Source organism: Hippocampus guttulatus, chromosome 9, assembly GCF_054856545.1.
Source record: "Hippocampus guttulatus isolate MCC_2025c chromosome 9, RoL_Hgut_1.0, whole genome shotgun sequence".
NCBI lineage: Eukaryota > Metazoa > Chordata > Actinopteri > Syngnathiformes > Syngnathidae > Hippocampus > Hippocampus guttulatus.
In genome coordinates this window covers 2,710,412-2,724,870 of record NC_141269.1, presented here as the reverse complement: position 1 = coordinate 2,724,870, position 14,459 = coordinate 2,710,412, and the positions used below count along the sequence as shown (strand labels likewise).

Here is a 14,459-nt window from a genome sequence, read left to right as displayed (position 1 = left end):
TCATTTTTTTTCGGCTAAAAACGCCTTAATATACAGTACATGGTCGTTTTTTTGGGGCTAAAAATGCCTTACTATATATGGTCATTTTTTTGGGCTAAAAACGCCTGACTATACATCGTCGTTTTTTTTTCGGCCAAAAATGCCTTACTATACATGATCGGTTTTTTTGGGGCTAAAAATGCCTTACTATACATGGTTGTTTTTTTGGGGCTAAAAATGCCTTACTATGCATGGCCGTTTTTTTTTCGGCCAAAAATGCCTTACTATACATGGTCGTTTTTTTCGGCCAAAAATGCCTTACTATACATGGTCGTTTTTTTTCGGCCAAAAATGCCTGACTATACATGGTCGTTTTTTTAGGCTAAAAACGCCTTACCATGGTCGTTTTTTTTCGGGCCAAAAACGCCTTACTATACATGGTCGTTTTTTTCGGCTAAAAACACCTTACTATACATGGTCGTTTTTTTTCAGCTAAAAACGCCTTACCATACATGGTCGTTTTTTTCCGCTAAAAACGCCTTACTATACATGGTGGGGGTTTTTTCAGCCAAAAATGCCTTACTATACATGGTCGTTTTTTTGGGCTAAAAACGCCTTACTATACATGCTCGTTTTTTTCGGCCAAAAATGGCTTCCTATACATGGTCGTTTTTTTTTCGGCCAAAAATGCCTTACTATACATGGTCGTTTTTTTGGGGCTAAAAAGTCCTTACTATACATGGTGGTTTTTTGGGGGCTAAAATGGCTTCCTATACATGGTCATTTTTTTTCGGCCAAAAATGCCTTACTATACATGGTAGTTTTTGACGCTACAAATTCCTTACAAAACATGGTCGTTTTTTTTCGGCCAAAAATGCCTTACTATACATGGTCGTTTTTTTGGGCTAAAAACGCCTTACTATACGTGGTTGTTTTTGTGGGCTAAAAACGCCTTACTATACGTCATTTTTTTCGGCTCAAAACGCCTTACTATACATGGTCGTTTTTTTTCGGCTAAAAACGCCTTACTATACATGGTCATTTTTTCCCCCGCTAAAAACGCCTTACTAAACATGGCCGTTTTTTTCCGGCTAAAAACGCCTTACTATATACATGGTCGTTTTTTTTGGGTTGAATAGCCTTGCTATACATGGTTGTTTGTTTTCATCGAAAAACGCCTTACTACACATGGTCGTTTTTTTCGTCTAAAAACGCCTTACTATAAATGGTCGTTTTTTTTTTTTTTTGTTAAAACACCTTACTATTCATGGTCGTTTTTTTCGGCTCAAAACACCTTACTATTCATGGTTGTTTTTTTCGTCGAAAAACGCCTTAATATACATGGTCGTTTTTTTCGTCTAACAACGGCTCATCATTCACTTCAAAGTGAACTCTTTGTACCGGCTCGTTCGAGACCGACACATCACTTGTGAAAATGTAGGTGATTGAACAGTCAGAGGTGCTGTCAAAAAGAACCCTTTCTGCACTGAAATACAATGATATTAATTTTGATTCCGTTGGCTGTAATACAAACCGGATACTTCATACTTGACCATAAAGTTAATTTAAAACTTAGTACCTCAATTCAAAAACAAAATCTGACGTTGAAAAAAACGTGGTTTAGTATTTGTAAAACTGAATATGAAAATAAACAGAATTTAATTTTCAGTGAGGATCAAATACAGTTTCAAAGAAAAAAAAGTCTATCGTTTCAAATTCAGAGTGTACAATTCAGATTCAGTTATTCAATATGATTCAGAGTAAAATATACAAATCCATCCATTAGCCGAGCCACTGACCTTCAATTCACGTAATTCAAATTCAGTATAAACTCTTTAAAAGTTATTCACGTTTAGTTTATGGTGGCAAATATTCCGCCCCACAGCATCACACCTAGTTTAGTTTTGGTTGTAAAGTGTCCTAGTGTCTTGAAAGACGCTTATAAATGAAATGTATTATTATTATTCAAAGAAATTTCAGGAGTTATTTTTACTGACTATTCATTGTTCATGACATGTGCAAATGTTTGTTTTCCTAACACACTGTCCATTATTGTTTTCTTACAGTTCTTACAGCCGCTGTGAGACCTAACAGCCTAACATCTTGGGCCTCAGACCAGGAAATCGATGTCACAATCAAAAGATGGCTACATCTGGCTCCTGATGTATATATATATACACACACACACACACATAACCCCCCCCCCCCCCCCCCCCCACACACACACACAGCTCAATGGCAAGAATAAGACCCGGGCAATAAACAGCTATGCCCTTCCAGTGATCAGATACCCTGCAGGAATAATAAGGTGGCCAAAGGAAGAGATTCAGACCAAGGATGTTAAGACCCGAAAGCTCCTAACCATGCATGGAGGGTTCCATCCCAAATCCAGCACCCTGAGACTGTACGCAAGCCGAAAGGAAGGAGGCCGGGGACTCGTGAGTGTGAGAGCCACTGTCCAGGATGAAACATCCAAGCTCCATGAATACATCAAGGAGAAGGCTCCAATGGATGACGTACTCAGAGAATGTCTCAGACAATGGGGAACAGAGGATGAGATGCTGGAAGAGGGACCATCATGGGAGGACAAGCCACTACACGGGATGTACCACCGGACCATAACTGAAGTGGCTGATCTCAAGAAGTCCTATCAGTGGCTAGAGAGGGCTGGCCTGAAGGACAGCACAGAGGCACTCATCCTGGCTAGTCAGGAGCAGGCCCTGAGCACCAGAGCCATTGAGGCCCAGATATACCACACCAGACAAGACCCAAGCTGTAGGTTGTGCAAAGAGGCACCCGAGACGATCCAACACATAACTGCAGGGTGTAAGATGCTGGCAGGGAAAGCCTACATGGAACGCCATAACCAGGTGGCTGGCATAGTCTACCGAAACATCTGTGCGGACTATGGACTGGAAACCCCAAGGTCAAAATGGGAAACACCTCCGAAGGTGGTGGAGAATGACAGAGCGAAGATCCTGTGGGACTTCCAGATCCAGACTGACAAGATGGTAATGGCGAACCAACCAGATATCGCGATCAAAGATAAAGGGCAGAGGAAAGCCGTTGTAGTGGATGTAGCGGTCCCAAGTGATGGAAACATCAGAAAGAAGGAACACGAGAAACTGGAGAAATACCAAGGGCTCAGAGAGGAGCTGGAGAGAGCCTGGAAGGTAAAGGTGACAGTCGTGCCTGTGGTGGTCGGAGCACTCGGGGCGGTGACCGCCAAACTAGATGAGTGGTTGCAACAGATCCCGGGAACAACATCGGACAACTCAGTCCAGAAATGTGCAGTGCTGGGAACAGCAGGGATACTGCGCAGAACCCTCAAGCTTCCTGGCCTCTGGTAGACGACCTGATGAGGATTTTTTTTCCCCCATATATACAGTACACATATACTGTATATATATATATATATATATATATATATATATATATATATAGATAGATAGATAGATAGATAGATAGATAGATGGATTCGTCAGACCACAGAAATCTTAGATGAGCTCAGGCAGTAATTTCTGGTGTTTTTTGTTTGTTTGTTTGTTTTTTTGCATCATAGAGTTTGGGGACGTGGCGCTGCACTGTGTATTTCCTGACGTTATTTTTCGGAACTGTTCCCGAGCCCATGTGGTGATATCCTTTCCACGTCAAACGGTCGTTCAGTGTTACGTTTGGGGCTTATTTCTCCAGATTCTCTGGACGTTTTGATGCTGTTATGGACCGTAGATGATGAAATCCTTAAATTCCAAGCAACCTTCAATTGACTATTTTCTTACAAAGAGTTGAACCTCGCACCCTACCTTTGCTTGTGAACGACAGAGCAATTCAGGGAAGCTCATCTCATAGCCAATCGTGTCACCCACCCGTTCCCAGTTAGCCTGTTCACCTGTGGGATGTACCAAACAGGTGTTTGATGAGCATTCTTTAACTTTTTCAGGATTTTTTTTTTTCATCACCTGTCCCATCTTTTTTTTTGGGGGGGGGGGGCTGGTGCAGCCATGAAATTCTAAGTTTGAAATTGAATATATAAATTCATTTTTAAAAATACAAAAAATATTGATTACTTTTGTTCTTTTAAAAATATATATATTTTAATCATTCATTAATTGGGCAAATGGTTATCGCAGAACCCACTCACTAGTTAATTATTTCTGGTATTTTTGCCGGGGGTTAATTTGTGAGTTATAAGTTCAAAGTTTTGTGTACTCGATGTACTAACGCATGTTTGCCAATTAATGGTTAACTAAATCAAGAAAAGCCCCAAAAGCAACATCAATTTTGTGACATGTAAATGAAAAAAGGAATTTCAAAAAAGGACTTCAACAAACTCCTGAATGAAACTCAACAGGTGCTTCATCCTCACAGAATGTGAAGTACGCAAGCGGGTCAACATGGACCACAGCACAAAGAAAAATGACTCACAGAACGCTAAACATCTTTGGTCCCGGACATCCACCCGAGGATGAGCAAATGATTTAAGATGGTCAAGTATGGGGACAAAAACAAAACTTTATCCTGAGCTCCAAACAATAATGAGTTTTTTTTTTTTAAACCACTCCAAACTGCTTGACACCCGCCTCCTGACCCCCGCCTGCCGCGATGCGCGTCACGGGGATGATCTTCATGGTGGTCTCCTTCAGGGAGTACCAGCGGTTGTGCCACGTCACCCAGATGATGCCGTTGTCGTAGCCGAATTCGCCGGTGTCCTTTTCAGTGTACCGCCCACCTACGTGAAGAAAAGCGCGACATTTAGGGAAGCGATGTCAGAGGACACATTCGGAGCGGGACTACTTTTTGCGACCGGCGGTGTCAAAGTCGTAACCCACCCTGGTAATATTTGCCGTTTAAATGGGCAGCGTGGCACCGGTTCATCCACCAGCCCGAGCCGTCCTGCAAGGCGCAGTTGCCGTCGTATTTGTCGTTGTCCTTGTCGATGGTGCTGAACTGCATGCCGTTGTGCGAGGTGAAGAACTTGTCGCTGGGGTCGTCGCCGAAGTCAAAGCCGTTGAAGGCGTCGCCGGCGTCGCCGCCGAAGTAGTAGCCGTACGTCAGGCGGTACATGTCCACCTCCGGCGCGACCCGGAACATGGCGTAGTCGGCATACCTGGAAGGCGAGTTCAGAGGAGGCGCGTGTTTGCCTTGTCGTTATCGGTTCTCGTGTTTGCGGTCGGTGCGGGGGTGCCGCAAGAGGAAGGGAAAAAAAAAAAATATTGACACGGCAATGTTTTTTCCCCGTGACTTTTGTAGCTACTACAAAATTATTGGAAATTATTTTCGAAAAAAAATAAAAGCTTGAAACACATTGAAAAGTTGACTTTTATCCAGACTACATTGGGGGAGACGATCATGCATAGTCGCTTTCATGTGCCATAAAGTGAGCGCTTCCTTTTTTCACTCCTGTTTCGATGAGATGCGAAAAAAAAACAACAACCAACCAAACAAACAAAAACAAAAACACATCTGTATATTGTACCACACAGCACAGTAGAGCAAGATGTACGGGACAAAAAACAACAACAACGGCCATAGATATACAGGAAATAGAGTCGATACAGTCTGGTCTTTTTAAGCTAGCTGCGTGTCTACAGCAGATGCTAAGCTAACATCGATGTTATGTTACATTTGGAGGGACTCTCGCCCCTGCCAACGCGGCCGCCACATTTTGACATTTTTAGCCTGCTCTAGTCTACCGTCAAGTCCACTGTTTATCTTCGACAGTTTATCTTCTTTTTTTGTGGTGTGATAAATTCCAACTGGGAGTGACAAATCGCTTTTAATGTGTTTAAAAACGTGTTAAAAGTGTTCGGGAGGGATGAAAATCCTTTGAAAAAAAAAATTCTAATGGGCTTTCTGTGTTGTGCTTTCTCTCCAAAAGTGTTGGGTGGAAATCTTTCATGAACAACATCGTAAGATCACAAAAATGAAAAATGGCAACAAAAAAAAGAAAAAAAAAAGGGGAATTTAATGGGAAAGTGTCGGTATTTTCAATTTGCGACGCGATGTGTTTCGGCAGGGTCGGTCGGGGGGGGTGCGCGTACCTTTTGTTGCCCTCCCAATCGACCAGCTCTATCCTGAGCACCATCGGGATGCTACTGCCCACGGACAGAAGGTGGATCTTCTCATTGCCCAGCCAGAACTCGGTGCTGTCATCGGGGGAGAGGTAGCCGAAACCCTCCTTGTACTGGATCCAGTCCTTGTGGAAGTCCACGCTACCGTCCCGTCTCTGCGGATGCGATCAAAGATGCTCACTCGGGCATTTGAACACCACTGCCGAAACGCCGGTCGATTCTAACATGGATCCGGTGGCATCGTTTGCGAGCAAGCCACTGGACTGTCTGAACACCATTTGAGCTGAGAAATACATCCGCGCCGGACCGAACCCGTATCGTCACGGAAAGAAAATTTTCACCGGACGGGACGGTTTGCTTCAGTAAAGTACGTACTGTTAATTTGACGGTGAGCTAAGATGTATTTTGGTTTGATAGGGTTCCGAAATATCCGACTTGACCCATTCTGGTTCTTAGCACTGTGACGGTGTGGTACGGTCATGGTGGTGTGGTACATTTCCACCAAGCGGTACGGTTCGGGAAGATACGAACCCGCTGGATGACGGTGAAGCCGCGCCCAAAGTTGTCAATCTCGCAGTACACCGGGAACTGTTGGGTCGCTTGGGCCGGTTTGATGTAGTAAATCCCGCTGACTGTGGCGCCTTTGTTGGCGACATCCTGGCAATCTGATACAAAGAAATAAAATCAATAAAAGCATCGTGTCGTCAATCCTAAAATAAAAAACGTCAGACCCGCCGGCACGCTTCTCGTGTTTTGTTCTAAATTTTTTTTTTTTTTTGCATACTGTCTGTAAAGTGGTAATTAATCTCGAAGCAAACAAACAAAAAATCTTTTTCACTTGAACTGAAAAGGGGCTGTGCCCTCGTTGAACATCTAAAAAGCACAAGTGTGCTCTTTTTCTTGAGCGTCAGCATGAACGTGCAGTCGACAAATAAAAAAAAATAAAAATCTAAATATATTAGCCTTCAGTTACTTAGAATGGGAAAAACAGTTAAAAAAATAAAGATACACATTTAAAAAAAAAGAAGGTTGGAGAAAAATACAATAAAAATATGCAGTATTAAATTAAGTAAGAAATTGTCAAATAAACGTTCCTTGGGGTAAAAATATATTCCAAAATTTCATTCCAATTTGAATTTGAATTGAAAACGGGTCAGGCCCCCTTTAAACAAGCCGGAAACGCAGATTTATCATGGATTGAGTTTTTAACATCCATTTCCAACAGTAATAAACGACAATGTGTTTGTTCCTGCTGCATAAAATGCTGAGCGATGGCGCCAAATTCCGTCTGTTGACCTTCCATCGATGTCGCCAGCGTATTGACTTTTGCTGCCTCTGACTAAACACTGACAGGCACACATGTTAGGAAACAATCTAAAGGTCATTTTTGGGCAGGGGCCGGAGGGCTTCTTTTTTGGAGGGGGGGAGGGGTTGTACCTGTTCCTGTGGTGGGCTGAATCACAACACTGTCCTTGCAGGGCTCGCTGCATGTATTCTGCAACTGAATGGAGAGCGTCTTCAAGTCTGCCATTCTCCTCTCATTGGCGGCGACCGCATCCTCCAGTTGGCTGTGAGGGGTGTGTGAAATTGTGACGGGGAGGTCACGACAGGGTTAAATGTTCAAGAATTATCCGTGGTTAAGTGGGGCCAAATTGCACTTTGGCTCGAGTAGAAATCGGGGCCGGGGGGGGGGGGGGGGGGGCCACGGACAAAAATTGGTTGAATCAACAGTACCGTACGGCTTGAACAAAGTTAAAATATTATGTAATAATCAGTGGCAAAGATATTTTGGGATGAGGAGGGCAGAAGTGCGATGTTGGGAAATATATATTTTTTCAATGTCCCCAAAAAAAATAAAAAAAATAGAAAATTGTGATTAAAGTAATTATGCCTTTTTTATTTTGTCTTTGCAAATATTTCACACTCATTCCCACTGTTTGTCCTCCTAACACTACACACCTTAATTCAGCTGATTCGTCGAAGTGAAAAAAATATTTGGTGTACCAATAAAACACACAGAAAAGTCGAGTTGAGTCAACTTACAAGATTTGCTTCTCTTGTTCAATGATGGTCCTCTCAAAGCGGATGACATCATCCAGCATATTGGACGACTTTTGGAAGTAGACATCTGGAAAGACAAATGTGACATGTTGAACGTGACATTTAATTTCTGCTCTGGCCAGTGTACCACATGAAATCAATATCATATTATAAAATCCCATATGTGTATCAGATCAATATAATTCCCACCCTGAATCAATCCTGTACCCCGGGAGATAACGATGTGGTATAACATATCATCATATTGAAATAAAGGGATCCACTTTAGGTCCACTGATGTTCTCAACGTACATACATGTAAATGGCCTCCCCAGTTGGTGTCAGGGCGTTAATTCCCAACGGTTACACGAAAGATACTGTCATCCGTGTCTGCCAAAACATTTAGCGTGGTTGAACAGCATCTAACACAGGTCTTATTTAGCGTCTATAATTGGCTGGAGGAATCTGACTTAATATATGGAAACAAAACTGTCCATGTGCTTCTCAAAAATGAAATCACACAAATCCACTGGCACCTTCAAGGCGCATGTTGCCTACGTCAGGTCACGATTTCATATTTTTTCACAAAGCTACCCTATTGGTCTGGCCACATGTTGAGGGTGTTATTATTTTTATTATAATTTTTTTTAAAAACATTTTTGACGAAACTTATGTGCCTTCATTGACAATGCAATGTTCATGGTTAAAGATCCTCTTGGCAGAGGATAAAGAATACATGCCTGCGACACAATGTTTTATTGCACAGTTGGTGATTTGAGTTATTTTGCTTCAAGTGTAAAACACTGCCACATTGATGCTAATTGTTCATCTGCGTGCCCCCGGAGTTTGGCATTGAACGTTGGCATTCGAGCATCAGTGGATATATCTTTGTCGTATGTTGAGTTTGACAGTACGATGAGCAACTGACCGGGTTGGATGTTCTTCTGGACCGTTTGGATGCTGTCTTTCATGTAGATGACGCGTTCTTGAGCTCCCTCCGTCAGGTTGTGGACGCTATCCAGCTCTTTTTGCAGATAGTCCAGACTGTCGTGGGCGCTGGATGTGTATCTGTGCATGTAGTCGGCCACGCCGCACGTCGTGGGACAGTACTTGCCCTGCAATGGCGACCCGGCACATTGGTGACGCTGACCACGGTTCGGGACCCGCCGGGCGGCTCCGGCCGAGTACTCACAAAGCCGTCGTTGGGGTGGCACGTCATGCTGTTGTCGTTTCTGACGCCGATGTTATCTCCTCGGATTTGCTATAAGACAAACAAACAAAACAGAGTAAGAGAGCTCAGGGGAGTGAAGCATTTTGCTCTTCTCTGTTAATTGTCAAAGGGTCAAGTTTTGTTTTAGGACTTACGGCCGACGCCACGGAGAAAAGCAGAACAAGCCCGGCGTGGGCCACCAGTGATGAGGCCATGTTGGTTCCTGGTCTCGGTCCTTTTCGTTGAGTGTGAAGCTCTCCCACTCGCCGCCACCGCGTATTTATCGGGGACAAGGTCCTCCGTCGGATGTTTGATGAGAGGTTCAAACGTCAACACAACACGCACGCACGCTGACAATGACTCAAACGACCACTCGGATCATTTCCCAGATTTGACTGTGTTGATGTTCCCTCTCACCAAGTCGGAGATGCTGAACGTTCTGTTTCATCATCACTATTAAAAATGGTATGTTTTTATTCTGGTTTCCCTCCAATACTATGGTCAGAGTATGACACTATCCCGCCAAAAACTGGATGTTGACCATCTTTTCCATTTGAGAGGACGCAATGCTTTCAATTAAAAATGGCTTTCAGCTTGAACAAAACTTTTCTCCCCCTTAAAAAAGGATAGGATTATTTTGTCATACATTGTTTTTCTTTTAGAAGATGCCATTTCCGCCCCAACAAAATACAAAAAAGTATTTTGGTCAGATTTTCCGGTAATGTTGGACTGCAACTTTTTTTATGGGGGTGGGGGGGGGGGGTAGAAAACATCCCCCCCCCCCCCCCACAAAAACGGTCTTTTTCTTTTTATAACTGAATGTAAAAACAAAAATGAAAAGTTCTTACATTACGATGTTTTTTAAATCTATGTAATATGACAACTTGAAAAATTATCCATCTACTTGATAAAAGTTTGAAAATGACATTATTTCCTGTCAGGAAAGGTTAGAAAAAATTGTATTTTATCGATTGCCCTACAAAGTAGACATTCATGTTTGATTAGCTTCAACAAAAATTATTTGGAAACCAAGGAAAACTGGACTGCGTGTATTTCGTTTGCAGTGTCAGGTGAAACCACAAGTGGGAGCTGTACTCCAAGAAAGTGAAGACGATGGATTCCACTCAATGAGTCTCACAAGCTTCAACCAAAAAAGCTACCAAGAAAAAAAGCATCATTCTATTCTCTCCAGAATATTTTTTTCTTGAAGAAATAGGGTCTCTCGTAAATATATGACTTTTGAAAGAATTTTTTTTTCTTTTTGAGAAAAGGGCAAAATTTAAAAATATGCATGCAATTATACATTCTAAAAAATAAGCCAGAACTGCAGCAACTTTTTGGGTTATTCTTTTGACCTGAAAAGTTGAGACAATTAAATAATTCATTTGGACAAAAGGACCGAAAAAGGCAATATCCTGAATTTTATGAAAGATAAGTTTAAAAATGAAGCCACATTTTCACAGAGAACACTAACATTTTTTCCTTAATCAATATTTTTAAAATAATTTTGTGTGCATTTTGCACTGCCCTTTTTCAGAACCCGCCCCCCCCCCCCCTCAAACAAACAATTATTCCTCTTCCAGCATCAAGGCCAAAATGGTGCCTTTTTGAGCCGATCACATTCGGTACAAAAGTGCTGTTGAACGCACCTCAAAGCAAGCAGTGTGACACATTGGCCTCATGTTGACTTTGTATGCTGAATCCTACCTTGGCCTTCCCTCCGCGTGACCCGCTTTTATGACACGCAGGCCCGGGGAGAAGACGGATGTCAAGCCTGAAGAGCGACCCGAGTGTGAACCGGCGGGCGGACCTAAACACTGCTGAACTTTAAATGAACCGGCCGGCCTCTTTGTGAGCCGCAGCAGATGGAAAGCGTCTCGGTCCGTGCCAGGGTGCCTTTCCTAACTTTTGGCTGAACCTGGAAGCTCCCGGGCCGCACGCCTCCACTGTTGACTCAAGCGTCGGCGAGGCCAAAACACGGCGCCGACTCATCCACTTCAGGCCAGCAACGATCCTTGCAGGAATTCTAAAACGGGGCTTCACGAACTTGATGACGAGGACCGCCTCATACTCTTTAACGCCACTTAAACATAACGATCATGGGGAGCGCTAAATGCCATCAGAACGAAAACGGTTTTTGTGGAAAAACTTGTCTCGTTTTAATTGCAACTTTTTACAGCTCTTCGAACGAACGAAAGGACTAATCGAGAAAAAGTAACGGGCGGCCAGACTTACTGAGAGAGGCGTTTTACTAAGATGCGCTAAATTTACCAAACGAATGGTTAAACAAACAAATGATCCAAAGTTAGCTCGTTTGTTCAAACAAACCGGCAAACCGACTCACTAATCAACGAAGACTTATCATATACAAAAGTGCTGCCGCCTTTTACTGCATCTGGTGGCATCTTGGTGCTGTAGTGAGTTGAGGAGCTTCACTGAGACAAAAGCAGGCTTTTGCCAGCATCTTGCGGCAACCACAGGCAACGACGGTACAGCTTCCCCCTTTTGGGAGGAGGGGAAGAAAAAAAAAAATGATACGTGATGATAAGTCACACATATCAGAGCTTTACAATGGCCCGAAAGCTAACGGTAGGAAGGAGTCATTCGTTTTGAATGTTGCATTGATACACTTTCATTCATTTTATTAAATGACATGCAAATTGTTTTGCGCGCTGCCAAGTTACATCTCGCGCAATCTGACGGCCTAAAGTGTGCAACCTCTCAGTGTAAGTCGCCCGGTTGTAAGGACAAGTGGGGCAAAGGTTGGCCCGCGCGGCCGCCTTCGGGTTCAATTGGCGGTCGCGGACGGTAAGCTAAGCTAAGCTAAGTCTGCTCAGCTGAAGGTGGCGTGATGGCAAGAGTAAAAGCCTCTTGTTCATAAGATGAACAAGAAAAAACAACAACAAACGTTTAAAATGCACAAGTTAATGCCAGCTTCATACTTTAACCTCTGACACGGCATGCTTGCCTCCGATGGGGACAAAGGGGTGGGTGTCACTGCCCCACTTGGCCACGAAGCAAGTCCACGAAAACTGCCAAAATCTCAAAATATAGGAACAGGATTAGCACCAAGTAATGAGCAGATGAAAGAAACAAACAGACAAACAACACAGGTTATCCTGCTTGGAACCAAATAATTAACTTACTAGCGAATTATTTCGGTAAATAACTGTCAATTAAGTGAAAAAACAAAGAAACAATCCAGATCTGCATCAACTAAATTGGCAGCTCAAGAACGCAGAACCAAACAATACATTTTGTGTGGATCTGTATCTACTAAAAACTGAAAAAAAAGTTTGCTTGATCTGCCCTAACTATGATTCAAGGGACACTGTCCCTTGAATTAAAAATATCTCAGAAATACTTTTTAAATTACTTTTTTGGTTCATTTTCTTTCTGGAAAAAAATCTTCAAATAAATACAGCATTCTTACTCTTCAAGTCTGCCTTCTTCAGCGGGGAAAAACATTTTTCTTTCTCGTTCACTACTAACTAACCTGAATGCTAGATAGCTAACGAACTTGTAAGATACATAGTTAGCAAAGTAGCTCTCTAGCTAGTTCGTTAGCTAACACCCTACCTAGCTAGCTAACGAACTAACTTGGAAGCAAGATAGCTAGCTAACTTCTAACATAGCCAAGTAACTCAATAGCTAGTTAGCTAACACACTACATAGCTAACTAATTAATACATTAACTAACTCGTTCGCTAGCTAAATAACTCACTAGCTTGCGAGCTCACTAACTTACTAGCTAATTAACGCACCAACAAACTAAATATAATATACAAAAAAAAAAAAACTCATGCAGAAGTGCACCACCTAAGTGACTATAAAATCACCACATTTTCGAGGGAATTAACTAATGACAAATAAGCATGCACCAGCTAACAAGCGAATGAAAATTGGGGCTGATTCTGCATGAACATGTAACTATTGACTGAACGAACTCACGATTTAAAAAAATATATAGATACATACAGTAGATCAATAGATTTTATCAATAGACTTTCCAAGAACCCCCCCCCCCCCCTTCATAGTCCAAACGCCAATTAAATAATACTAATTCATCTATCCCCAAATGCCATACGAATTCAATAGTTGTCTGTGTTCTAAAAAAGAAGCTAATTTATATCTGTCGTTTATTTGTAATCACTTTGCGCACCCCCCCCCCCACCCCAAAACGATGGATCACTGACCCCCGGGGGACCCCGGTTTGAGAAGGAGCTCTACAGTATGTGGGTCAACAAGCACTGAGCAGAGCCTGCGGTTGCTTTTGTGGCTCAAATGATGAGCGTGTCGAACAAAGCGAACAGGATTGGGCTAATCTGGACAAAAGGAATGTTTTCATGCCTTTGAGAAAAGTGCATCTTGGAGCAATCCTCCTCCTCTCTCATTTCTATTCCGGTCTCTTTCTGTTGGGCTCATTGGATACAACAGAAAGGATAACTCTTGGGTGCCCCCCCCCCCTGCCATTTTCTAGTTTCAATCTGGGGAAGGCAACCTTTTTTCAAGATGTTTTTAAAGGGATTAGATTTAAAATTTTGGTTGTGAGGTTGAGGTTATATTTGGGTTGAGGTCAGGGATTGGTTAGGCTGTTAGAGGTTAAAGTTCACTTTAAGGTTGAGAGGGGGGTGAGGGACAGTGTTGTGCTTCAAATTACAGTGCATTTTAAAAAACAACACCCCCCCCCCCCCCCAATTTGGCTTGTTTTGTGTGCTATTCATTTGACCCGACGTTAATGGATGGATGGATTTGTCAAAAAATACATTTTTTTTTTCCCCGGGGGCCCCATCCCATCCCTAAATATTAGGAGAGTTCAAATATATTTGTAAAATGTCACATTATTACCTCTCGAAACGCAAACAGGTTAACTTCTTTGTACACTTGAATTACAGTTTGGAAAAAAAAAGTTCAACACAGCCTGCACAGTTATGAAGCTTTTACGATAAGCGCTGTTATACCCTGCAACATATAATAAATAGAATTTACATCCTCTTTCTTATGGTAAATTTTAACCATCGTTGTTACTCTGGCACAGTTGCAGTAATGGAATATTCCTCAATGCTTGTGCACACACTCTTTTTTTATTTTCTGGTGCGAGGGATGGCGGGGGGTTACATTTTTGCAAGAATCAAGCCAAACGTGACTTTTTATGCGTT

The 14,459-nt window shown here is 42.5% G+C and overlaps 1 protein-coding gene across 1 annotated transcript; it reads right to left on the bottom strand.

Annotated features, from left to right (window-relative positions):
- Positions 1-4,471: 4,471 nt before the first annotated feature.
- On the bottom strand, positions 4,472-9,639 carry fgg (fibrinogen gamma chain). Its single transcript, XM_086119421.1, has 9 exons — positions 9,456-9,639; positions 9,283-9,351; positions 9,019-9,205; positions 8,094-8,178; positions 7,488-7,618; positions 6,582-6,715; positions 6,021-6,205; positions 4,809-5,086; positions 4,472-4,708 (listed from the first exon to the last, which is right to left on the bottom strand). The coding sequence occupies exons 1-9, from the start codon at positions 9,513-9,515 to the stop codon at positions 4,530-4,532; spliced, it is 1,308 nt and encodes a 435-aa protein (XP_085975547.1). The 5' UTR covers positions 9,516-9,639; the 3' UTR covers positions 4,472-4,529.
- Between the last annotated feature and the right edge of the window lie 4,820 nt (positions 9,640-14,459).